The 25,990-nt window shown below is 39.7% G+C and overlaps 1 protein-coding gene across 1 annotated transcript in view; it reads right to left on the bottom strand.

Moving 5' to 3' along the window:
* ALK (ALK receptor tyrosine kinase) overlaps positions 1-25,990 on the bottom strand; it is a 312,192-nt gene that overhangs the window by 50,397 nt on the left and 235,805 nt on the right. The window contains exons 6-9 of the mRNA XM_071548064.1: positions 22,774-22,905; positions 15,268-15,399; positions 13,779-13,879; positions 3,261-3,430 (exon numbers count right to left, since the gene is read on the bottom strand). Coding sequence (XP_071404165.1) covers positions 3,261-3,430; positions 13,779-13,879; positions 15,268-15,399; positions 22,774-22,905 — 535 coding nt within the window. The remainder of the gene's footprint in view (positions 1-3,260; positions 3,431-13,778; positions 13,880-15,267; positions 15,400-22,773; positions 22,906-25,990) is intronic.

Raw genomic sequence — 25,990 nt, 5'->3', positions numbered from 1 at the left:
CTAATTATTAGCTGCACAAATCACTCATCTTTAGTTACATCAGGTTTCTGTTTGCTCTTGCTGTCACATTTCCAAAACTATATAATTACTAAAATTAAAACCTACATGTACTAACTAAAATCAAATGTATAAAAAAGCAAGCCCAAACTGCCAGCTACAACAGAACTTTCAAGACTGTTTTCTACTTGCATTTCTGTAAAGTTAGAAAAGAACAATCCTCAACAGGCTTGTCACTTTTCAGTGAAAACAAATAGTAATTTTCCATCAAATAAAACTATCTTACAGTAACATAGTTTTCTATACTACTCTCAACCCAAATGTTGCAGTATTGCACTAATGTGCAAATTCCAGTAAGTAAAAATGACCAAATCTCTAGCTTTCAGTAATCTGTGAAGATTATTTGATTTGCAGATGATCTGTCCTTCAGAGAGGGGTAGATGGCTCTGCAGAGGTTAAAGGAATCACAGCAAGGATAGTTAGATCACACTGAGTCTATCTAAGTGGCAAGGTAAAATACAGCACCTCTGGGGATGTTGCCTTTTGCCTCTGGTAGGCACAACCTGTTTATCCAACAGTTTAAGGAGCTCTTGCCCACAACTGACTTCCTCAATTGTAGCTGTTTTGATGACATATCCTTCACCAGGCCCTTTGCCCTTCCTCTCCCATGCACAGAAAATACTGAGAATTTGGAATTGGGCTATAGCTGTTAATCCACACACCACACGAGGTGACTTTCAAGATTGTCCTGCTGACATCTTGCAGAACAAGGAAAGAGATAATTTTGAGAAGATGTAAAGTGCCAAGTTTACAAGAAGCATTTCAGCCTCTTGCTAGTCCACACAGAAAAGGTAAGACATCACACAAGGTAAAATTGCAACTGGATGCTTTCCTAAAGATCAAATATAAGGAGAGAAGACAGTCCTCTCCTCATCATACTCTTGGAAATCAAGCGTGTGTCCAGGGTTGCCCAGGCAGTGTTAGAAATCTAACATCCCTCAGTCCCAATTTATCTTCATTGTCTTACTCCTCCCTCTTTTCTGTTACTGTCAATTCACCTGAAAAGTTTTAGCTGTGTTTTTCTGCCAAAACACAATTTCTCCCAACAGCCTGAGGGATATCAAACATTTAAGAAATGTCTGTTTCTAAATGTAGAGCTGATCTAATTTATTGGAAGCCTTCCTAATGATTCTTTGAAGTGTTATAAGGCAAACATGGAAATTATGGCTAAGCAGCTTTTAAACAAGCATGCTTCTGAGCAGTTTTAGAGCATATTATCTTGTTATTAATAACACTTTCTATTTAGCTTCCCAATCACAATGGAATGTGCTTTAATTTTGTGTGAAACTGGTACACTGGTGTGCTTTATTCAAGAGTTTTACTTCTCTAAAGTGATTTAAACTTTCAGCTTCTCCTGTAGAAATATCTGCAATATTGTGCTTCTTCTAACACAGACCCTCACAGCTTCTGACACAGGAACCAATTAGAAAAAGACAGACACAGCAAGCTTTCAGCAGCACCAGCATTGCGTTCACTTGAATTAAGTACTTCTTACAGTTCAATAAAACTGCCATTTATCTCCATTTATATGCCAGAGTTTCACTGGTACCATTTTGGTGTATACTTCCATAGAATTCCTTCCTAATTTGTACATCAGTTCAGATTTCCTATGACACAGGTTTTGAAATGGTGAGAAATATGCCTGCAGTATTTCTGAGTCTCACAGGAGATTTCTTTCTTCCCAGGAACTATTGCTTTCAACTAAATTAATCTTAGAAGAAAAACTCATTTAAATAGTGCCCTTTCTGTGAATAAATAAGGACAAAAATGTTTCAAGAGACACCAAAACTTCAAAGTTTTCCTTGTTTATGTCTTAACCTCCAACAAACTCCCTTCCTTCAGGGAATCCATCATTGTAAGTAACAGGGAAGTAAGGGAGTCAGCACCTTATACATAATAGCCAGCACTGTGTTATCATCTGAATCTGTGATTCTGCATGAACCACAGCTAGCCTGGCTCCTAAGATCAAAGTATTCTCTGCCTGACTGTACAACCAGAGAGAATTTAAAGGAAAGCAATAGTACAAGCATACAGAATAATTCAGGTACAAAACATTCCCCTGGCAACATTAGAAAATAAATCATATAAATAATAATGGCAAAACACACCATTCTTCAAAGGAAACACAGCTGAAGGGAATGAGGCAACCAGGTATTTTTACAAATGATACTTCAGTGGTGACTCCACAATAAGCCTAATGCTGGTATTTTTTAAATCTTTGACGCACATATATTAATTATACATTCAGGACCAGAGCACTGGCAGTGTCCTTGTTGTATTTGCAGCCTATGTGCATCCCCAAGAGCCAGTAAGATAAAAGACATATTCATACCATGTTTGTTCAAAGTTCTTAAGAGGCAAACTATCCCTTAATGAAATCCATTATTTCTAGGGCACAGATTTCCAAAAAGACAAAGGACACCAGTGCTCTACAGATTGTAGAGGCATTCTTGCAGCCTAAAGGCCAGGGCAGCAGGAGGTGAAGTACGTCTGTGTCTTCTCTAGAAACAGCATAAGCCAGAGAACACACAAAAAGTAAACAATGAACAAGAGCATTCCCTTAAAGCTGACTTGTAAGAAACAGCTAAAACAACACTCTAAATAAGCATATGCTACCAGATTAAGCATATGCTACCAGATAAACATTTTATGCTTAAAGACAGAATACAGCCATAACTGAGACAGCCCTTTATAAAGGTGATAGCTGCAGCTAACAGAAAGGTGTTCAGATGGATCCTTGTCTGATTTTGCAGCAGGTTCTTCTCCCACCTCTTTCATCCTCAGATCTAGACACATTGAACACTGGGGGCTTTGATACACAGAATAAAAAAATCACCTGTGAAGCTCACATCCAACTCTAGCAAACCACATAAGTGGATCAAACATGCAACACAGAATGGTATGCAAAGAGAATGGTTCCCAGTCAATGAAATGGAGACACAGAAGTTTAAGCATTTTGCTGTAGGCTGCCCATTGACCCAGTTTGTGAACCAAGACTTTGACTCAAAAGTTGTAAAATTGTGTGCTTTGCTCCAACTACTCAGTTATTCTCATTCCTTGCTTCTAACAGAAGATACTTCATGGGGACAAAGCACTTCTCCCTGAGGGAACAGCTTCCAGGAGCTGTGCTGGACTTCAATTGCCAGGTAGCTAGTGATGAAATGACTGATCACCATGAAGGAGAATTATGAGAAGACTCATACCTATCCAGTATATCTGGGAGAGGTAAGATCATCCCCTGCCATATTCCCAAACCTTCGCTGTTGTCAGAATGCCAGAATGTCCAGCTCTGTTCCTTTCCTGTCTTGTTCTCGACCATCACCAGGGATATATTTCCCAGCAAGACACCATGGATGAGCCATGACATTCGTAGCTAGAAGAAACAGAACATATGAGATTAACCATCACAAACATTATTAGAAAGTTAACAAAATTCCCAATTCTTTTTACATTTGATTCTTTCTCCCTTACACTCCTGTAATCCTTTTAGAAAACTCCACAGATGTGGAAGCCTGTAATACTTAGTACATGCTATTTAACGTTGGAGCTACTGCCCTTTTTTTTTGTAAAGCTGAGCTTTCCCATGTGTGCCTATTTAAAGGGATAAGCAAACACCTCTGTTGTCTGCCGTACAAAGACTACACTCCCCCAAGATGCCACCTGAGAGATTCAAGTTGAGATAATGACATTTTCAGCAATAAACTTCTATATTTCAACAGTAACAACAAAAAACACAGGGAGAAGAACCGCAATAAGTAGGCATCTCTAATAATCACGTCCTCATCCCCTAGGTACCCCTTTCAAAAATCAGTTTTTACTTTTCATTGACGTTTCTACAGACTTTCCAATTAAAGTTCAGCAATAATTTGGGCTTTTTTATTAATTAAAATACGTTAGGGAACCATTTTTCTAACATTTTTGTTATGATAATGTAATTGAATCCATTTCTATGCATTTATCCCTGTATATAAAATTATTTCACATAGTTTTCTCATTTTATGACTTTCTCTCCCTCGTTGTATAAAACGAAAAACAATTCCTTCCTCATCAGTCTAGTTCCACAATCCATGGTATATGAATGTATACTAATAAATCTTCTCATTTTCTTGGGAAGAAGAGGAGCTAGCCCTTTGTTGATAAAGAGTGTATATAAAATATACATTTATATTACATGCAGGAGCTGGGGCTCATCTCAATAACTAGTAGAGGTGAGAATGCTGAAGGAATGAGTTTATTAAAGCTACATTAATGATGGATGTTTTGGACCCAAAAACTGTTCAGCACAGTGTCTAGGATCCATGAATATTAAAAAACAGCCCTCTATTTTTAAGCACTTCAAAGCCAACACCAAAGTCAGAAGGCTAGGAATTAAGTTTATCTTTTACACAGGAACATCTGATAACATTACTTACTTTCGTGCTTTGATAGCACAGAGTATTCACATCAATTTCTCAGCATAAAATGCAACTACTAAATTTTGCTTACTGTTCCTATCTCATGGTGTAAGTTTGTCCTGGCACCCAAATAAGATTTAGGGTTAAAAGGACAGAAGTGTTGCTATTATTCCTATTTTAAGATCACAATTTCAGGGTGGGTGGTACAAAATTCTGAATATCCACTATATTAATTATTAGTTCTGAATCTAGGTAAACAGTACAGTTCATCTGCCTGTCTCCAAAGCTACAAACCAAAAAGACACTTCACACTGCAAAACTATGATAGACACTGAAAAATCTAGATGTGGCTCTTCTCTCTCTCCTGTCCAAAAATCACTGCACTTGCCTGGAATCACTGATGGGTCTGTTGTACTGTATGACCCAAGCATTGACAAATGTACAAACAAGTATGCCACTTTGGGTCTGTAAATCTATTTTGTTACATTATTTTGACCACTTTGACATTCAAAATTGATGTGTAAGGTTTTCAGTGGTTCAGCAAACCATCACAGGCACCTTCAGGACCACAGCACTTCTGGGGACAAGCTGGTCAAGTCTGGACACTGGTCAAGTCTGACTGCCAGCTCACTCTCACCTCAAGTCTGGGAAAGGACTCATGGAGTCCTATGTCTATATCTATAAAGTTAGTGGAAAACATAGCATTAAGTGTGAGGATTTTCACTTTGCAGACACCAGAGAGAAAAAGCAGAGTCAAACAGGACAGACAAGAACTCTTTCAGATATCACACAAAGTGATGGCCAAGGAGGCAGCTGAGCAGGGCTGAATTCATATCTACTAACTGGTTCACCAGAAACAGCACTGGTGGAAGAGGCTGCTGGCAGATGTTCATGGTGTAGGAGGCTGATGCCTTCAAACTTGGTATCTACATGGCTACTCATAACAGGTGGCAATCAAAATGAAAGAACTTTCTGTGTATTCTGTATTTTCAAGTGCCTATGAACTGAGGCTACTGAAATTAAACTGAAATTTGCTCTTCCTTAAATATTATTGAAATACCTTTCAGACCCACTGAAGTATTTTCCCTCAAGAAAACTGATCAGGACTCAACTTTTTGTTTCAATAAGTTTGGAATGCCAATAGAAATTTAAAAACCTCAAACTATACCAGTGAAGGAAAGTCCTCTTACTGAGTGTCCACATGTGAAATACTTTTAGGACTCTAATGTCAACTCCACTGTGTAACACAGTATATGAAATTTTTAATACAGGTAAGTTGGAGCAACTTCACTGTGCCATTTTGACAGGTCAAAATTTGAGAGGTAAAGCCCTGAAGCTACTACTAGGCAGAAGCTTTCAGACCTCTGTCTCTTCTGGAGGTCTGCCAGACAGTAAGAGGCAACATCTACACAGTCAGAAGTGAGGAAAGAGTGAGCCTTTGATAGCTGTTAATGTAACACTAGAGCAAAAGCTGAAGCAATTGATGAATTGGAATGAATGCCTTTGCACACATGTCAGCTGTTTGAAGGAAAGAAGTAGCTGGCAATAGATGTGGGAGTTCAGCTCATTGGCAAACTGTAATATGCAAACTCTAATGAACTGGCTCTGAGTGAATTGACTGGCACTGTGTCCAAATGGGCATTTTTGGCTGTAATTTCCATGGTTTCTAAGCTTCACAGCAGGGCAGTCCAGGTCTTTTCACACCTGCTGAAGTGAACCAGAGCAGATGATGAGCTGGATACCACAGTAAAGACTTCCGAATGGGGCTGGCATTCATTCTACAGAATACGGCATCAATGATGGCAGATGGTACTACAGCCACAGTGCACCCTGCAAGTAGAGCAGTGGCACATTTGGAAAAATCTAAATCTGGGCTGTTGGTGGAATACCCCTAACATTATGCATCAAACATCTCCCTTTGTGTTAAACGAACAGCAAAATATTGAGAAACAAGAAACATCACTGAGAAATTAATTAAGTGTAGAAGGTAGACAGTGGCTCAATGGCACCTTGCTTTCTGGCTTTAGAACCCACCAGAGCTAGTGATTGGCTTTTCATATGCAAATCCACTGACTCAGTAAATGAAATATTCTAAACTGATCTGGGGAATATTAAAGGGAGAGAGAGTCCATGGCAAATACACAGCATATTGAGGCAAAACTGGGGTCAGATGGCTACATGCACTGTACTGCAAGCACCATCTGGAAAGATGCCTTCTGAGAATCCGCTTAGTCTCTGAGTTGGTGGAATTTCTGAATGGACAAACAGGAGACTCAATTCATTCTAGAAATAAAAAAACAAGAAAACTAAATCCTTATCAATATCATTAGGGTTTGGCATGTGAAGATAAACAAGGAAGGTAGATTTTCTAGCACAAGCTGCATAATATCAAAGTCACTTGAAAACTGAAACTTGTATATTTTTTATTTATGCAAAACAAGAAATAAAATACCAAGAACCTTCTGGGTGAAGTTTGGGCCTATTGACACCTGTGAGTGTCTACTTCAATGGTAAGAAACATTCTAGCATAAACTAACTTTGAGATGTCTGATGGACGACCAATGACACACACTCACAGCAGCATAAATAAAACATTCCCCAGTGACACCCTGGAGAGTTGTTTCTTTTTCCAACCTTTCTGAGTTGCAATGACCCTGACTATGAACATTATGGTCCTACCTGGCAGGAAAAGCTACTTATCCATCTTTAACACAAGCAACCAAAGAAAAGGGGAAAAGAAATCATACTTGAAACAGGGCTTGGAGTAAGGTATTTTTAAGAAGACAGAGTCTACAGGCATTCTTCTCCCAAGGAACCACAGTAGTTGGACTGCTCTGTTGGCTATCTAGCTACCCACACCTCAACTCTGCACCATGGTCTTTTCCCTTGTGAGACAGCACATTACTTTGTTCTCATGCCCTCAGTCCTTGCTCCCCCTCCATGATACTTGCTCAAAGGAATTGCTCAAAATTAGCCGGACAAAGAACTGTAGGGTCTTGAAATGCAGACACTTACTCTCCTGAAAAACATTACTCTTGTCTTGGTTCTCCTTCACTGGATGGGAAAGAGTAGAAATTGTTTTCAGATGTGAATGCACTGACCCAGTAAATGTAAGTCAGGCATTAAAGAAGCTTGAAAAACATCTCATTGTTGCAGAGAAACTGAAGCTGCAAGTTGGAATATGATTTACAGAGAATTAGACAATAGCTGCAGACAACTTTGCCAAATCTCAGTAAGCTTTGTACATGAATATGAGCTATGTTTGACACATGAAGTTTATCACACTGGCGCTATTTTTTTTTCTTACTGGAAATGAGAAATGGCTGCATACAACAGTACAAGCAAGACATCTATTAGTACTGTTCAGCAATTCAGACTTGGACTCTTATGAATAATACAGAAGACCAAAAGGTCTTGTTCCTGTTTTTTGGCCAGATCTATAACTATGCATAATCAGATTCTTTTCTAGTCTGCTGACACTTCTGTTTTAGCTTTGGATTCAGGTGTGCAAGCAAAAACCTTCTGTAAATGATAAAATTATAATTAACTGAGCTAATCATATAGTTTTAAAATATCTAGGCAGGCAAGAGGAGCTTGTATTTTATATGAACAGATTCTCCTGCCATTTATTCTCACTTTATTTCTTACCTGACTTCAGAAAACAGAAAAAAAACCCCTGACAACAAAAGACAAAGAAAGTATTCAGAATTTTCCTGACAGAGTACCATGGAGTGACCAGGTCTTCAAGAAATTTCAGATATTATAGATCCTCTGATCTACTGACACAGAAGACAAAGGAAGCAAGAGAAAACAGATAACAGTGAATAAGCTGCACAGATTTTAAAACCAACACTTTAAAATAAAAAAGGATGCTAACAACATTCTGCCAAATAAAACACAAGAAAGGCTGTGCTAGAGGCATATCTATGTTGCATTTTTCATGCTCATAAATGTTTAGAGTCGATGTCATTACTATGTACCCTTCTAAGTTATTTAAAGCTCAAGGAATAGAGGAGAAAAGGAGACACTCTGCAGGTGTCAGCATGGGGCTCACTCAGAATGCTCTCAAGGAATGATTTATATCATTGATTTACATGCTTTAAAAAGTAGACACTTCTGCATAGAAAAGAGAAGTGAATTAATAACCACAGGGGATGAAAACATCTTTATATCTGTTAACCTGAACGAGAAGGTAAACTTAGCTATACTGTTTTACATCAACATGTTATATTTGTTTTCTAGAGAGAGTATGTTTACATTCAAAAAGTAATTTCAGGCTTTAAAGCAATCTGACTCAGTTTAGTACTAACTTACATAACATAATGATGGCTTTCAAGAAATGGCTAGTTGAAATGTCAAAACAGCATTAGAAAAATATTTCCATTATTTTAAACATAGCCAAAAGCACAAAGCACTATCACGGGAACCTGTTTTCATTGTTTTCCAGCACAACTATACCCTTTAAAATGTTTGACCCACAACCTAACAGAAAAATGAAACAATCTGCTTTCTAATCACAACGCAGTCTCTCTTGCAAAGGGTCACCTTATTCTATGGAGATGCATGTGATAACATTTAAGGCTTATTTCAAATTCATCACCATTCAGGCAACACCATCTCTGCTGTTACTCTCCTTCTCTATGATGGCCCATGCCAAAGCCACACGCATGGCTTTTACTTCTCAGGTATTGTATTAGGATTCTGACACAGATTTCCTTGTGCTGAGCAAAGCATAGCGTTTCTAAATATCAGTATCCAGACTGCTCATCTTTCTGCATCAACTTTCAGACAGAAGAAGAAGCAGGTAAAGCCCACTACAAAATGAAATTGTTCAGAATAGATGCAAGACACCTGCACCAAGCCTCACAGAATGCAGTAGCGCTGGAGTTGGTCTTGTATGTTTTTATGACAGAAATCCAAACACTTTGGAAAGACACAAGTATGACTTTTATGACCTACAGGTGCCACAAAATCCTTCAAGGCCTGAGGATGCAGATAGCAGGGAACACATCTGAATAACGGGATGAAAAGAAAGTCAGCATATATATCTGCACCTGTAAAATAATACTGGGAGTGAGGGAGATGAGATTGCCTTGTTGTCCGGACATGGGCGGCCAGAATTGAGTCTCCACCTTCCACACAAAGGCAAGCAACACTTTCATCAGCTCTTTTGACATCTTTGCAAAATACTGAGAAGTAGGTGTCCATTATAGTCTGGAAACGGCACACACCTACGGGCTATCACCTGTGGCAAAACAATTTAGTTTTGCCATGGGTGGTGTCTGAGATGACAGCACTTCCCTTGGATTTAATTGCAAAGTGGTTTCCTAGATTCCCAGACAGCAGTACAGCTGCTAATGACATGCATGTGGATTTCTTCAAAGTGAGGAAATGTGATCCTCTTTGTCCTGTTGGCGTTGTGCAGGCCAGTGGATTCCCACTCAGAGGAGGGGAATCACAGTGTGAACAGAAGGGGCAAATAATGCTGTGCTTTATTGCTTGAGCTCTATAAACTCTTTCAATCAGGCCATGGTTTCACTTAATTCTTTGCACTTTAGGTGCATTCCTATGCTCAATTACATGTGCTTTGCTTCCAGTGAACTTTTATATGTGGGTTAAAAGATTTTCACTCTTGATTACTGTGACTCAGTTTGGTTCTAGAAGCATTTCCTGAGCTTTTTGTTGCCTCTCCCCTTTCTGGCTACTTCAGGGTAATGGAGCATCTCTTCACAGACTGTGCGCACCACTTCCTGCATTCACCCAAGATTTAGTAGAAGTGCCAGAGTTTTCCTCTTCCATATAAATTGGGTTTTAAACACACAGTTAAAGGGGTCAACAGGCAAAGGACTCTACTGAATGTGCAACATGAAAAAGATAACAAAGGCTGTCTGGACTGCAAACAAGAGAGATTCTTTGAAGCCAAGATACTTCAGCCAAGATTTAATAAAACAACAAAAGGAAAGAGAAAAACTAACTGAACCAAGAACAAAGGGCAGCATCACAAACTAGCTGCTTTGACCTGACAAAAGCACTGAAGAACAAAGAAAATGAAAATATAAAGCTGCTCAAAACAAACAGGAGCAAAGTGCAATACACAAAGCTGTACACAAAGTGCAAGGCACATTAGGGCCAATCATAAACATGTGTGGGAAAGTAGAGCTGTGTTTATTATGGTATCTCTTGCATGCATTTTTATCCTCTTCCCATCTTTTGATGCATGTGGGGCAGTACAGAGTAGGTGAGGCTGACTTTTCCCTTCCTGATTTAACAAGGAGCCTCCTGCAGGGCATGGCAAGGACAGGCAGCCCAGGATGCTCCTGGCGACCAACCTCAAGCTAGAGAGAGGACAAAAATGGGGGATCATGCTAGTCCTGCACTCAGTGGCAATACATACACCAAAGATCATCCAGACTCCAGTGTCTCCAAGTGCCAGCATCACCACTGGTGCAAACACCTGCCCAGAACCTCAGCAGGGAAGGTGTTTAGACCAGGGCACCCCACAAGTCTCCAGCAGTTATTTTTTCAGTCATCTCCTTTGCCAGTCTGTAACAGTAGAAGAATAAACAGCCAGGCTGAGTGAAAAAAACCCAAGCTTGAAACATTAGCAAACTCCTTGTGGCTGGCACCCTCTGTGGACTGCTTGACTGTTTTCCTTATCAGCATTGAGTACTGGTACTATGGACATTCTGGCCAAAACCCAGAATCCTCCATCCTGGTGAACAGCACTGTGACAGGCAGAGGTCCTCATGCTGAGACTGAAATAATTAATTAGCATGAACACCTCAGGCTAAAAAGCAGGGTGTCGGCATCTGTTGTGGTGGGTGTAATTGGACTAACTTGGCTGGATAAAATAAAAGCAAATTAGGGGATAAGGGATAAAAATAGTAGCTTCAGTAAACAGGAGGTCTAGTAGTGTGCCATAGCTTCCATGTAGAAGGGAGACAAGAAAGGAGAGTCAAGACGAGCAAAATAGGGATGTTTGCTGGCCTCCTTGCTGCTGTCAGGGTGTGCAGCACACGGCCTTTGATAAAGTCCCATGCACAGAACAGAGGGAAGCCTCACTCACTTGGAGAGGCAAGAAACCTGAGCAGGTGGAGAAGCACACTGTACCTCACCCCTAGAGCTTCAGCTGAGCAGGGTATGTTTACATTGGGGCAGGCATGGCACATGAGGAGGAGAATGGATGTTAAGTGACAGGCTTAAGGACAGCCTCCATCATTATCATACACATGTATCTGACACTAACCTCTCTGGGGTACTTGATGCATCTGTCAGAACAATCCACTATGTAAGTGAACACACAAGGAGAGCAAGCAGATATCTAAAGGATCATGAGAGCTGGATCAAATACAAGAAGAAAGGCAGGTTTATGGCTTGATCTGATGGTGGTAGAATAAATGGGTCTAAATTACACATACTTGCTGAGATGCCTTTGCAAAATGAATTCTAAGTGAGTTTTGTCTGTGGGATTTCAGTTGCCAGCGAATGTGTCCTGCTTGTGACATGCCAGGTGGAGCTGTCAGCAGTGACAGGTAAAAGAAAACTCATCTTTTAGTGTTTGAACTTGAGCCAGTTCAATTGGGAAGTGATTGAGGGTGAATAAAAACAATACAGCGTTACAGTGTCTTCACAACCTCTTTTCTGAATATAATTTCACTAGTAGGAAGTTTGTTGGCACCTGTTGGAGGAATAAGTGGATAGAGGGGCATATGTCCTTTCTCCTCTTGTGTTATGCTGAAAAGTGGAATTAAATTATTGCGTGCACAGACAGATTGTTCCAGTAAAATAGAATTTGAAGCCACAAGGGACCCACTGGGAAGAGAAGCTTTTACACTACATGAAAAAGCAAGAGACAAAACCCTTGCCAAAACTCCTTCACTCTTTATTACCGACAGCTGCAATGCTGGATGCGTCCGGATGCCTTTTAAGAGCCAAGGGGAGTGATGGAGGTGGGAAGGCATGTGAGCAGATGAAATACATGGCAGCTTGTTGCCCGACGGCAAGTTTAATTATTTGCAGTGTTGTATACACAAGAAAAAATACACAGATATTGGGAAATCATTCACTGTGATCCCTGTGTCAGGTGGATTATGAAAATAATTTGCTTTTGCTGGTCCATGGCAGAACAAGGTCTTAAAATATTCAGAACCTGCATACGCCTTTGTCACTGATGGGAGGAAAAACAAGGTAGAAGATATTTCAAAGAAGGAGGACATGAATACATCAAGAGAGTAAAAACAGAGACACTTTTCTGTATGAACTGAGATATCCAACATAAGTGAAACAAACCAAACCTTAAGCCAAAGAAACACCTTCTTCTGTGTATTCCAAAGGACTTTCTAACACATCCCTTCTTGTCCTCTACATTTTAAGATCATTGGAACAGGGAAAATCTGATTCTTTTGTCTGTTCAATGCTCAACAAACAAACAATAAACTGTGCTTTGCTAGGATTGATTTTCCCAAATCCCTCTGCTTCAGGATCCAGGAGCTTATGCGACATTTCAGGGTGACCATGCAAGATGTGGAATGCTCTAAGTCACTAGCTGTGGTTAAAAGTCCTAACTCATAAATAAATTCTATCACTGATAACATAATCTGTGAAGATACAGGCAGATTAAAAAGATGCAGACAGGTCATCTTTCTGTAAACTGCAGTTTAGGGGTTAAGTACAACTGACTCAGAAATTACGACCATGTGCAAGGTTGCCTGGCAAGCCTTGAAATAATTGCTTAAGTTGATGTCTTATGAATGTCAATAGCTTTTCTGCTTGAATATGAGCCTGGTTACATTTTACATGAATTTATCTCTGCTGCTGTTAACTTCAGCACTCCTATGAACAAGGCCTACATGAGGATTGGTAGGTTTGAAGTGCAGCAGGATAAGATCTGCCAGCTCAAATCCCAGCTGCGCTAGAGAAAGCATGCACCACATTTTCTGGATGGCTCGGTGGCAGTCCTGAAGCCTATTCTTTCTTGGACCTAGCAAATAGAATGCTTGTTCATGCACTAAACTTCTTCCTCTCTATGTTTATGTAATGCTGCCTACTTGCAGCATATACACCTAATTACAAAGATTGCAATACATCATGTGAGGCCATATAATAAGGACAGGATGTAATAAGCTTTTCAGAGCACATTTTGTGGTGTTCAAGCAGTTAACCATATCTTTTTCCTGCATAGAGGGCATAAATAAGTACATTTTATAGGAAAGCCATCAGAGAAAGTGGCTGCTGTGCTATTGACCTAGTACCTATATCTGAGAACCTGAGTCAAACACACAAAAAAGCTCTGTAAATTGCAAAAGAAAAGAAAACATTATGACTTGCCTCACAGGGGGAATTCCTCAGAGGAGCTGGAAATGCAGTGCTGGTCATGACAGTCTTTGCTACTGCTGGTGCTTTGCTGGTGTTAAGGAGAAGTGCACAACCTGATGAAAGAGAAGGAAGAAGGTCAAACTGCAGCACTCACCGTCTGGTTTCAGAGTTTGTGAAACCTGCCCAAAACCTAATTTAGCTGTCGCCTACTACAGCAGAATGCCAGGGAGCAGATGGGAGCCTGTCTGGCTTACCTCTACAGCTATCTTCTGTTTCTCCATGACTTCAGATTCATCCTCCTTGCAAGGGTGAATTATAAGAGTGTATCTTTTATGAACAAAAAATAACTTAGAAGAGTAGTATTCCTTTAGACCAAAACCAAACAAAAATACAGCTATAGCAAAATACCACCGGAGTAAGATTAATGCAGATGGAGTCCTCTTTGCTACTTCAATAATCTGTTGCAAACAAGGGGAATAAGGCTGGTAAGTAACACTAGGGTTTTCCACTGGCAGCTGTGCATGAAAAGGTGTGGGTTTTCCCTATTTCACCTCTGCCCCCTATCTCAGGACAGTAGCACTACTTAGAGTCCAGTTATTTGGTCTTTCATTCTGCAGCACAAGCAAATCACAGAAGCAGCATTTGAGAGCTCCCCACAGTTACCCTCACTATTGCTCCTGGCTTTCGCCTTTACCTGTGCTTCCATCACTCAGTGATATGTATTATCAAGGGCTAAACCATCACACAACATAAATCAGAATAGCTGCACATTTCACACGAAAGTAGAGAATCTTACTCTTCATATTTAAATCTGGATCTACCTTTCTAAACCAATGTTGGGATTACATATCATTAACTTGATGATATTATTGTATCCCTTTAAATGATCTGTAACTCAGCAATAAATGCCTCCAATGATTTACATGACTGCATTAGGAAAAAGCTTATCCTGGCAGGTAGCCTATTTGCCAAAACTTACCCAGCAATTGTTCAGTGCCCAGAATATAAACCTTCAATGGTTTGCACCAGAAGGATTAGAAATGACCGTCATTTAGATAGGAGAACCAATTATCCATAAAAGTGCAAGTCAAAGGATCATGAAGCAAAGAGAAGAAAAATTAGGATGTGAGCAGGGGAAAAGACCAGCAGTACAGAGAAACTGAGAAAGTAAAAAGGAAAATAGAAAGGAAAAAAGAGATCAGTATGGAGGACAGTCATGTGGATGAACACAGTGTGAAGTTTTTGAGAAAGGGTCAAGATCTGTATCTGGTGTCAGTGGTGGAGACTGAGGTGCGACTCTGTACCCTCAAGATAAAAAGGGAATATGATAGTCTTTTGCTCAAAGCACTTAGAGTAGAAAGATGGGGTTTGTTTTTGTTTCACTGGAGGCTGAATATGTAAGTACACAGGAAAACCTGCCTTGTGTTTTATTCCCTCTCCTCAGCATGTGTGCATCTTTTTTGCTCTCTGCTTTTTATGCTCTACACTTACTATCACACACCTTCTATTGAAGGAACACGGTTGTGTTCCGGGCTTCCAATTCGCCATGGAGAAGGATGGGACACAGAGGAGCCTGGCATCCAGCCGCAGTCCCCTTCTTCAAATGAACAGTAAAAGCCAGAGGGAAGCTTTCCTGCAAGAGAGAAAGAGGTACACAGACACACAGAGAAGAACCCAAGTGAGCTGAGGAGGAGGCTCCTGGGCACACAGAGAAGCTCCAGTGACTATTCTGACCCAGTTTGTCCAGGGCATGTGGGCACTCGCCACCTATCCAGTCCTTTTGTGGGGAGCCATGCACATGCCTGACCATACAGAGGGTGGTGCAAAGGGAAACAACCCCCAGACTGTGACTATGACACTCCCCAGAGTTTGAATAACCTAAGTGAGAGGACACATCTCAGTATTACACTGTGGGGTCTCCTAAATAGTTGGCCTCTCTGGTCCACAGGTATAAGTCCACTCAAGGTTACATCTTGGGGATGACTTTCCTGCTTCTGCAGCCCCACAGCAGGAAATTGTGGAGAGGAATAAATTCCTAAAAAGATTTTTTCCCTTACAGTCTAGGTTTCTACTCAACCCAGCTCAGCAACATGATGTCTTCTCTCTGTGAGCACTGATGTGCCTCAAGTAAAGCACTGAATCGTTTTGTGACTTGGTTTTTTCACCTGTGAATTTCTTGTGAGATGAATGGCTGAAAAAGAGAACAGTTTATTTTAAGCCTTATTTTCAGGCTTTGAAGCCCACTCATTCTGTCACTGGCTTAAGATTTCAGGCAAGTTCCCAGCTCCAAACAATAGAGCTTCACTAGCTTTTTGCCTTGAAATTAACTGGTTTTAAAGTAATAGTAATCTCATTCAAAGAGAATGTATGGCTTCCATGTACTTCTCTACCTCCAATTGCAAGTTCTTCTTACAGAGGCTGCAAGTATTGCTCCCTTTCACCCAAGAAAGGAAAATGATAGCATAATTTTTTTTTTTTAAATTGCAAGATAAAAAGGAAATTTGATGTGCAAACACATACCCAGGAAATTTGTTTTTCCTTTCATCTGCTTGATAAAATCAGAGTAAAAATTTATTCACTTACAAGTTGTAACTTCTCTGCTAGTCAGGTGATACTGGTAATTTCATTAGCCCCTCTATGAGAATAGGACACTTGTGAACATGTATTTGTTATGATTATTAAATGCCCCCCCACCCCCCCACTCCCCAAAGTGGCTGTCAGACATTGAGGCACCAGTGTTCAAGCTCCAGATCATTAAAAATGTTTAAATACTAGCAGATCCCCGTGGTTGAGATCTCAAGGCAATTAAATACTTGCTCTCAGGGTTGCAGCTTTGACTCGCACACCTCAAAAGGCAATTTGCTGTCAGTGGCACACGTATGTGCTCCTTGGTGCACCTGGAGAAAACAACTGGGGAACACCACAGCTGCAACATCTAGACCCAAAATACTGTTTTTTTCTAGGAGTCTGAGCCACAATTCACTCAGCAGAGGAAACTGAAACAAATCCTCTATCTATAGCTTTTTAGTAGGGCCAGTTTTGAACTTGAAACCTGACGCTGAGGCAAGAGACATGTTTTAGTGTTATTTTCTTCATGCATTCGAATCTGTTATGAAAAGTTTAAAATCTGTCCTGAAGTTAAGGCTTTTTTAATTTTTCCTTTAAAAAATCTCCGGATTCATGTAGTCTGGTCTTTAAATGTGAAGCTGTTAAGCAGAGAGTTACTTCGTCGTGTTTTACCCCTCCACAGAACTTGATTATATTTCATTGCACAGCCTGGGGCTGGGATATGAAGAAAATGACAAATTATAATGCACCCTGAATTCCTACTGAAACAGCTTGGCTCAGTGTCCAACTGAATTCATGTCATGGCCATTTGCTATCTAGGATGATGTAAACAAGTCAGAGCAGCAGGAGGAGTCATCTAAGTAGCAATCCCTGCCTGAAGGCCAGGAAAAGCTCACTGCTGATGAACAAGTAAGGGCATAAACAAGAAGCTATTACTTTCACAGAATATTTCACTCCCCTTCCACAAATTAATTTTTTATGAGTTTTCAGATGCCCTGTGCCCTGGATGCATTTTCTATACTACTCTTTCTTACTTTGACTATACATACAGCATCTACAATTTCATGTGTCCTGTTGAAACTTGGCTTGTTGGACATTATCATTAATGACAGAAACCTCAGATTTAGACCTTAGTAAGATTAAAATGCAGCTTGTGGGTCTGGGATTGAGAATAGAGTAGTCCAGTGAAACTATAGCAGTGGAGAATGTAAGTGCTTCTGCTTTTGTTTGAGCGATGAAGTAGAGAAAAGCTGTTAGGTGTTAAAATTCTTCCTAACCAAATATTTTTAAGTCTTCAGACTTAAATACCTTTCAAGCAAAATCTAATTAAGTTCAAGCTCTTTTTGTTTAACTCAGATTTTTCATCCTTTAATAGCAACAAAAATTAGCAACTGGAATAACTTATTAAGCAGATGGAGTGGGCTCTTGTTTCAAAACTAGGTGTAAATCAACCAGATACTACAGTTCAAATTTTTGGGTGAACCTCCAGACTGGTATTAAAAAGAACAAAAGCATAAAAGACTTTTCACATAGGGACCTTTACCAAATTCAGGTGGAAATCTCAGAAGCCAAGTAGATCAGCTATTCAAACAATTTAAAGAAGTACATGAATCTTAAATGTTATTTTGTTTGAATGATTCCTATTATGCTAGCAAAGCTGGCCTGCCAAATTCTACCAGAAATGGAGCAAAAAAAGGGAAAATACTTTTCAACAATCGACAAAGAGTTATCCTTTAATGCCAGATGGCTTTGCTGAATTCGGAACTGCCAGAGGTTAGAATTTGTTGCTGTAAGTACAGCTTTTGATCAAGAAAGAAGCAGAAGGATTAGTGTATGCAAGACAGGAGCCTTAAGAGAGTAGCATGGCAACAGGTTGCTACTTCATCATTTTGTTTGCAGGGAGACTCTGCTGGGCTGTATCTGGACAGAAATGAATCCAGTGGTTTCTTCATGCACTTTTTACCTGGAAAGTAAACTGGCCCCTGTAAAATTGATTTTCTATGCTTTTTTGGTCACTGGTCCATGTTATCAAAAATTCAAACTTTACAGGTTTCTGTTCTAGCTGCCATCTGGTCTTTTGACAGATATGTGCATGTAGTCCTCCAGCCACATAACACAGCCTGAGTCAGCCTGAGCCAGTCCTTTCACGAATCAGACACTACTCTTCTTTATTTCACCTCGTAAGGTGTTTAACATCCTGAAATATTTAATGAGGCAAAGAGTGAAAACTACCTATAACCCAGTGACTATGAGATTGATTTGAAAGATGGAGGACATTACTTTTACTCTCTATTCTACATTAAATCTGGAGAAGAGCAACCTCAGGAGAGATTGGATTTTCTTCTAAACTAGACCAGAACTCTAGACCACAACCTTGGAAACTCTGCATGGAAATAGGAAATATGGGTTCAAATTCACTTAAGCAGAAGCAAGAATCAATCCTGGGTTAGTTGTATTCTGAATAAATCCTCTAAGTTCTGGGTCTCTAGATAATAAATATACTATACCTCCATTATTTTTATTTTTGGGGGGTTTTAAAAATATATACATTTTATTCCTAACATGCTAGGAGTGTTTAACCAGTATTTTTCCAAGATGGAATTTTTTTTGTGCACTTGTGACACAAAGTAAAATAATTTTGGACTACCCAAAATTATATGTATTTTTTTCCAGTAAAATTTTAATTTTTGCCCAGATTTGCTGCCCTGCAACATAAGATTATTGAGCCAAAATCCAAGGTATCATTAACTAAAAAGAAAAGTCAAAAATACTAAAACAAATTCACCCTTTCTGCAAAGCTCTTCCAATCTTTATCAGAAAATAATTTGAGCTTTCATCTCTGTCTTGTAGCATTCCAGGTATATTACATGTGATTACTACAATAAGAGGAAGGATTTTTTTTGTTCTTTTTTTGCAGTGAGCCATATCCATATGTGGAGTGATTTGATATACTACTTATACAGAACTTGTTGCTTAGCATTAATAGCTGAGTTGTTGAAGCCTTAGGCATAAGCTATGAACTTTAACTGGATATGCTGAACTTTCTACCTAGTCAAGTAAGAGAAGACCCCAGAGCCAGTTCAAGATAGAAGATAAGGAAGCTACATTCATTAACAGAAGCTGCAATGTTAGAAATAGGAAACATTCCACCTAGAAACAATGAAAAGACCCAACAAAGAATGGGAATACCTCCCCAACCCTCATATTGGGATCTACTGGTCCCAACAGTGAGAAATTCAGATTGTAAGGGTGTAATTTCTTTGTTCAGAGATTTCTTTGTTCAATGTCCCTCTTTGGAAATGCCTAACTCCAGCTATTGCACTACTAAAAAGAAGTATTTTATAGATGAATCTATCTTTCAGCTTATCAATTCAGTGGAAACCTGTTATGGTGGCTGGCATGTGTAATTTCTGTAACACAAAAAAGCATGGATTTACCAGCATAAAGACCACTGCTATTTGAAGACTTAATGTGTGTCTGCAAAGTATGCTCTGCAAAGTAATTTCTAGTGTGACACTTCCATCATTTTGTTAAATCTCTATGTCTGATCCCGAGTCAACACACAGAGACACATAGTTTGGCACCTAATTCCAAATCTGCCTCTTTGCAGCTGTCTTTTATTCCTGTAAGAACATCTGATTATGACTCAAACAGCAACATGCTTTTCTCTAGGGGTCCTCCCTTTCTGATTTTACACTCTCTACACTGACTAAGTGGTTGCAATGCAGAACAAGCACCATGGCATTTCATTGGCCATTAATAAGTAAAGAGATGTTAACAAACAGCAGGCTTTAGGGAAATTTTTTTTTCAGCTAAGAAAGGAACAAAAATCAAATGAATAGGAAAAAAAATTAATAATAAAACCAATCAGTACCTGCATACCTAAAAGACTGTGAAAGGCAAAACCCCCCAACATCTCCTTGAAGCTCAAAGATAGAAGCCTTTGTTTAATGGTAATTTTAAAAGCTCTCCTCTCAGTTTTGAGCATAACTACATCTTTTTCTGACAGCTCTTTTGTGTAAGCAGAACCACTTGGGAAACCCCTTTCTCTGCTTGATAAATCCAGACCACTTTCTACCACACTTGCAAAAAGCTGATGAAAATATCCGTGTTGCTCAGGAGCAAAATGACAACTAAAATGTTGAAAGATGGCATATGTTTTGTGTTAGGCTGCCATGCAGATATAACTGACATCTAAAATATTAGATAACTTCTCTATTTTGTGTAAGAAGCCTTATGCCAACAATATTCAACATAATAAAGAGGCAAAAGCAGAGAAATCAGCCATAGAACTGAAACAGCTTGTAAGTGGATAACCAGACATATCCACAGTCCCGGCTCTTGCTCAGACAAGCCACTCTTTTCTGTTGCTTGAGTGGAAGATGATGTTTTTTGGACCTTTTTGCTGGAAGCAAAAACTCTCAGTCCTAATACCTGTGGTTGAATAAAAGCCATGAGGTCTTTTCCTCAAGCCAGGGAGTGATGCTCAGCTGAACAGCCAGCTAAATATCTTCTGCTTTTTACATTTTCACCTTGTCATTCTCAGTTCATTCTTTTGCCAACACAACTGTATTTAGTGTACTGCTCCAAGTAAATAGCCCCGCATGAATACTGCATGGAGGCAGAAAAGGCAGCCAAACCAGCCCCTGTGGATAACACATGCCAGGCAGGGATAGGCCACTTTACAAACTGGACTCACCATGGGGTACAGGGTGGCATGTAGGGGTAAAAAGCAGAGCCACCCTCCTGATTCCTGAATATGGACAACACACCAGCCACAAGTGCACCCAGTGTTTGAAATGACAAGTGTGTTCCTCTAGGCCTGCCCTATGCTGCAGTGGTATTTAGTTTACACTATCTCACAATGGTATTCAGTTTACAATCATGATTGGTACAACTCCACCTTGTGAACTCTGCTCTACCCACTGGTATAGACAGGATTAGTCTCACAAGGCAGAACATTTTCAGCATACAGACACGATAGTGTATCTGAACATACTTCTTTACTTCCAATGACATGAAAATGCAATCAACCTGCTGGTTATAAAAATTTACTAACCTTTTTTAGATCATTGAGTAGAACATAATAGAAATACCATTATGAGGTTTTCAGACCTTTGTTTTGAAGCTCTTTGGTGAAAACAAAATTTCAATATTACTCATATGAAGCATTATTGGTTCTGAGTAGCTGCAAGTCCACAATGCTGACACTGTTCCTGTGAATTTAATATTCACTGAGTATGTCATTAATGAACATAACTTCAAATTGTAACAATGGCTAACATGATGGAGAAGCATATAATTTCAAGCTTTTCACTAGTTTACTAGATGATCCCAGGTCAAACTAATGTTCTCCACACCAATAAATTCTGGTACTTTATTTCTTTATTAGCAGCAAGGAAGTGAAATCTGATAGAAGTTGTGTGCCAGTCTTACATTAAGTTTTTGCTAGAAACAGCAAAGGTATGTTAGTCTAGACAATCACCTACATCAACACAGATTGTTTGAATTACCTAACACAGATTCTCCCCTGCTCTAGTTCTCACATATGAAACTGTAAACAGTTCCTCCTTTTCCAAAAGCTTTTCCTGGTACTGGTATTTTCATCAGGGAACACGTTTTTACATACCAAATCAATGCAGTTGCATTGTCAACAGCTAGATCAGCTGTGACACATACACTTTAAATTGTGAACTCTCAACATTTATTTTCTTGATATATGTGCCTTGTAGACCACCATACAACTGACAATCCACCACTCCTATTTGTAAAATGGCAAAGGAGAAGATGCTTGAGAGGCAGAATGTACTAAAGCATAGAGATAATGCATCTTCAAGATAGTACAGGAAAGGTCTAAAGTATCTAAGTTGCAAAGCACAGCTTAGAAAGTACTCGGGCACAGCAAGTTTTCAGAAAACTCAGGTTGCTATCTATCTTCTGCTCCCTTTTATTAGATTCCTGACTGTTGCAGAGAGGGTGGAAAACCAGAGGAATTACAAAGACACTGGGGTTGGTCAAAGACAAGCTACTGAGTCTACTCATTTTTCATCTTAGACATTTTTTCCTTCCTCTCCCTTCTGCCACATGCCGTGCTACATTTTGATTAAAGGCTCTAACCAACTACACATTTCATAATTCTGTAAAGCATCTAGCTATTCAGGCTATACTTCCTTTGCATTTTTGATCAGGACATTGGAAGAGATGAAGCATCGAGAGCATGTTAAGAACCTGCTGCAGAACTAATATAGGCAAGTACAGAAACACATCAAATGGTCCACTCCAGGCAAACATCCAGAGAAACTGCATGGATTATGGAAGAAACAGGTCTTTTTATGGTACAAAATGAGTCTATTAGTGCTAAAGTCTCAGACATTAAAATTCAAAGCAATCAATATTTTTGGAAAAGGATGATATAACCTGGAAGTTTGGATTTACTCACTGCACATGTCTCCCTCATCTTCTCCCTCGGCACAATCACTGATGAAGTCACACGCCTGCCCCAGCCTGATTGCTGTTCCATTCCAGCAGCTGAAGGAGCCCTCCAAAGCCATTTTTGAGAGAGAAGAAGATCCTAGAGAAAAAATAAAAAGACAAAAGAAAAAAACAAACCCACAACTACTTCAGATTATCAGACTGCCTTCCTCTCAATCAACAGGTCATAGGATCTTGCATAACACTGCAGGGAAGAAGACCTTGTGAAATCCCCTCAATACAATAATTACTTTATAATTATTTTGTTTGACTTGTTTAATTTTGTCAAATGTCCAGTGGTCCACCCAGGAGAGCATTTCAGTTCCCCAGGCCCTTCTGGTGCTATAACATGGAAGACACCTCTGACCTCTAAAGGGTTGAAATCCTGCAGCCTAGTCTGTGGTACTTCTCAAGAACAACACAATACATATGATAGGTTTTTAATTGTCTGTGAATTTACAGCTACAGTGATAGTCCCAAAGACTGATAACCTCTCCACCTTTCTCAGGAATAATATGGTTACAGGGTTTGGAAATAACATCAGCTTTCATTGTGCACATGCATTACCTTTGCTTTGGATGTATCATATTGTCATATTCTCTCTGCAGAAAACAGTCTGATCTCTACTCCTAGTTTTCTTTCTCTTCTATACCTACTCCTGTTCCTGCATACTGCATGTCCCTTGTGTCAGGGAGCTCACAGCAGACTACTTCTGCCACAACACAAAAGTCACCAGTTCATCTTACCCATGCTAAGCAGCAAAAGACAGCCAGCAATGTGCAAAGGAGCTGTCTTTTATGAAATGAGGTTACTGACCATTATAATTAGAGGTCAGTGTCATCCATGCAAAAATGAACCTGAATAATTGACCAGTAACACCATTCTTTTCTGAAGGAACTTGAATCCCTTGACAGCGGAGATGTCAGAGATCAGGTAGCCCAATAGGTGTCATTTTCCTTACCTTAGGAATTATCTCATCCCAGAGTTCTTTGAGGCCAAAAGAGACACTCAGGACAAGGCCTTTTTTTTTCAATTTAGTATTTTTTAAGAGGCACATGCTCTAGGTCAGACACCTGACGGAGGTGGGAATTAGTTCAACATCCTGCAGTCAGTATGTATGGAGTCTAAGCTTGAGAAATGCCAGAGTTCCTTCCGCAAAAATCTGTGTGCAGATGCAATTCCCTGACACCTTCCTGGCTCTGCAGAGATGTGCTTCCAGTCACTACCTGTGTTGTCAATTCCCCATTGCAGCAATAACTGCCCTGTCTCATATTAAATGGGTAAATGCTCAAGATTAAACCAAAGCCTCTAGGCAGAGTGAGCCATTGTTTGCGTAACTCATCCATGCTCACTAAACAGTGCAGCTACATCATGTTCTCTGGTACTACAGGGAGCTGGGAATCACTGGTGATTCAATTAGATGTGCACTTGATACTTTTATTTATATTGCCTGCCAAAACTAAAAATTAATGAAGCATGTAGGAAAACAACCACTATTTCTCTTCAAGCTTATTTTATGGTGCAAATCAATTCAGGAGTGGGGGGAATACACGCCAAACCTTTTTAATAAAGGACCACAGCTCCTGAAAAGAGTGCTCTGTGTTATTGTCAGCTCAATTTTTTTGCCTGCCTTAGAGCGATTCTGGCTTGCCACATACAGGCTACACAATGCCCTTTTATTTCAGTCAGGGTCAAGGCATGACTACAGAGGAGAGCTTTGCATTAAAAGTAGACCAAGTAACAGAGCTGGCTGCTGACAACTTCTGTGGGCTCCTTGGTGAGGGTTTATGGCAATGAGATGGTATCTTCCTTGGTTTTGCTGTGCTTCTTACAAAAATACACTCTAAGAGACACCCCTAAGAACCATCCCTATATGATGAGGTGCAAAGGTTTTCACGTGCCACAATCCAGACACAGTGGGCTCAGGTCAGTGTGCAAATGGATGCTAGAAACCTGTTTGAAGTGGCTGTGGTAACTAAGTAGGTGATATCTTCTCCTAGGGGTATGCAATGAAACTGCACAGCACCATTTTGTTGGAAGTACTACCTAAAGAAAAGTTGTCCCCGAGCACTTCCATGAGGTTAGCAACATCATGACAGTCCTAAAAATCTCCAAGTTCTACTCAAATTCAGAAGTACTCTTGTGTTTCTGAATTATCCCACAGATGGTTTTGAACCCCATGTTTATTACCAGCTCTCATGTCCTACTCAGTTTATCTGCAATCTTTTCAGCAATGTCCATGTTTTATGCCAGCAGCTGCAGAGTTACACAGAGCTTCACAGGAGTGCTTATTGTAAGCAATAGAGTTGTTTTGTTTACTCAATTCATTATAACTTTTTAAAGGCACTCAGTTACTCAAGGACATGACTGCATTAACACTAATTATAATGAAACCAAGGCATTCAAGAGGATCTACTGTCTTCCCAGGTGTCTTTGTTGCAGGCCAGGATCACAAATCTCCTAAAGTCAACTTACTGTAGTATGTAAGAGATGTCAGTTGCAACTAGAAATCAAGCAATTCCAGGAGCTATTCCTCCAAAACAAAGCAGCAGATTTGCATGCTCATTCATCTCTGTGGAGATGGGGCTTGAACTAGCTCTGATTTGCATTAGACGTGTATATACATGCTCCTTGTATAGGTTAGAGAACACAAATATCAAAGCTGTAGCCTGGGGAATGGCTGGGGTCTGTGACTGTGCATGATTTATTCCTGTCTCTTGTTTGCCTGCTTACTGTGTGCACAAAGGCAAAATGAATTGGATAAAGGAGATGATTAACTAGCAAAACAAATAGATAACAAAAAAAAAGCCCAAATACAAATAACCCTTATAATGGGCCACTTCATGCAGATGTTTGCATCCAAGCTCAAGGAAACTCAATTTTTAATTAAAATACTTTTAAAGAAAAATAGACATTTGATCTTTTCATTTCCCAACCCAGATGACTCCTGGTGAAGTGAACCAGTATGACCTGGATTGCTGAGTGAAGTGGCTTCAACTCACATACAGAAGATGTGTAAGGAAAAGAAAATGAATGGTATCAAATAAGTATCAGAGTAAAATTTGTGGGAGACATCCTTTATATTTACAGCAGTGTTTATGTAGCCAGTGGCATCCATAAATTACAGCAGTAATTAAGCTGTACCATGGTTGGCTTGGAGGCTTATAAATCATTATTTAAACAGC

The sequence above is a fragment of the Pithys albifrons genome, chromosome 2, assembly GCF_047495875.1.
Source record: "Pithys albifrons albifrons isolate INPA30051 chromosome 2, PitAlb_v1, whole genome shotgun sequence".
Classification (NCBI taxonomy): domain Eukaryota; kingdom Metazoa; phylum Chordata; class Aves; order Passeriformes; family Thamnophilidae; genus Pithys; species Pithys albifrons.
The sequence above is the reverse complement of the archived record's forward strand: the minus strand, read 5'-3'. Positions and strand labels throughout refer to the sequence as shown.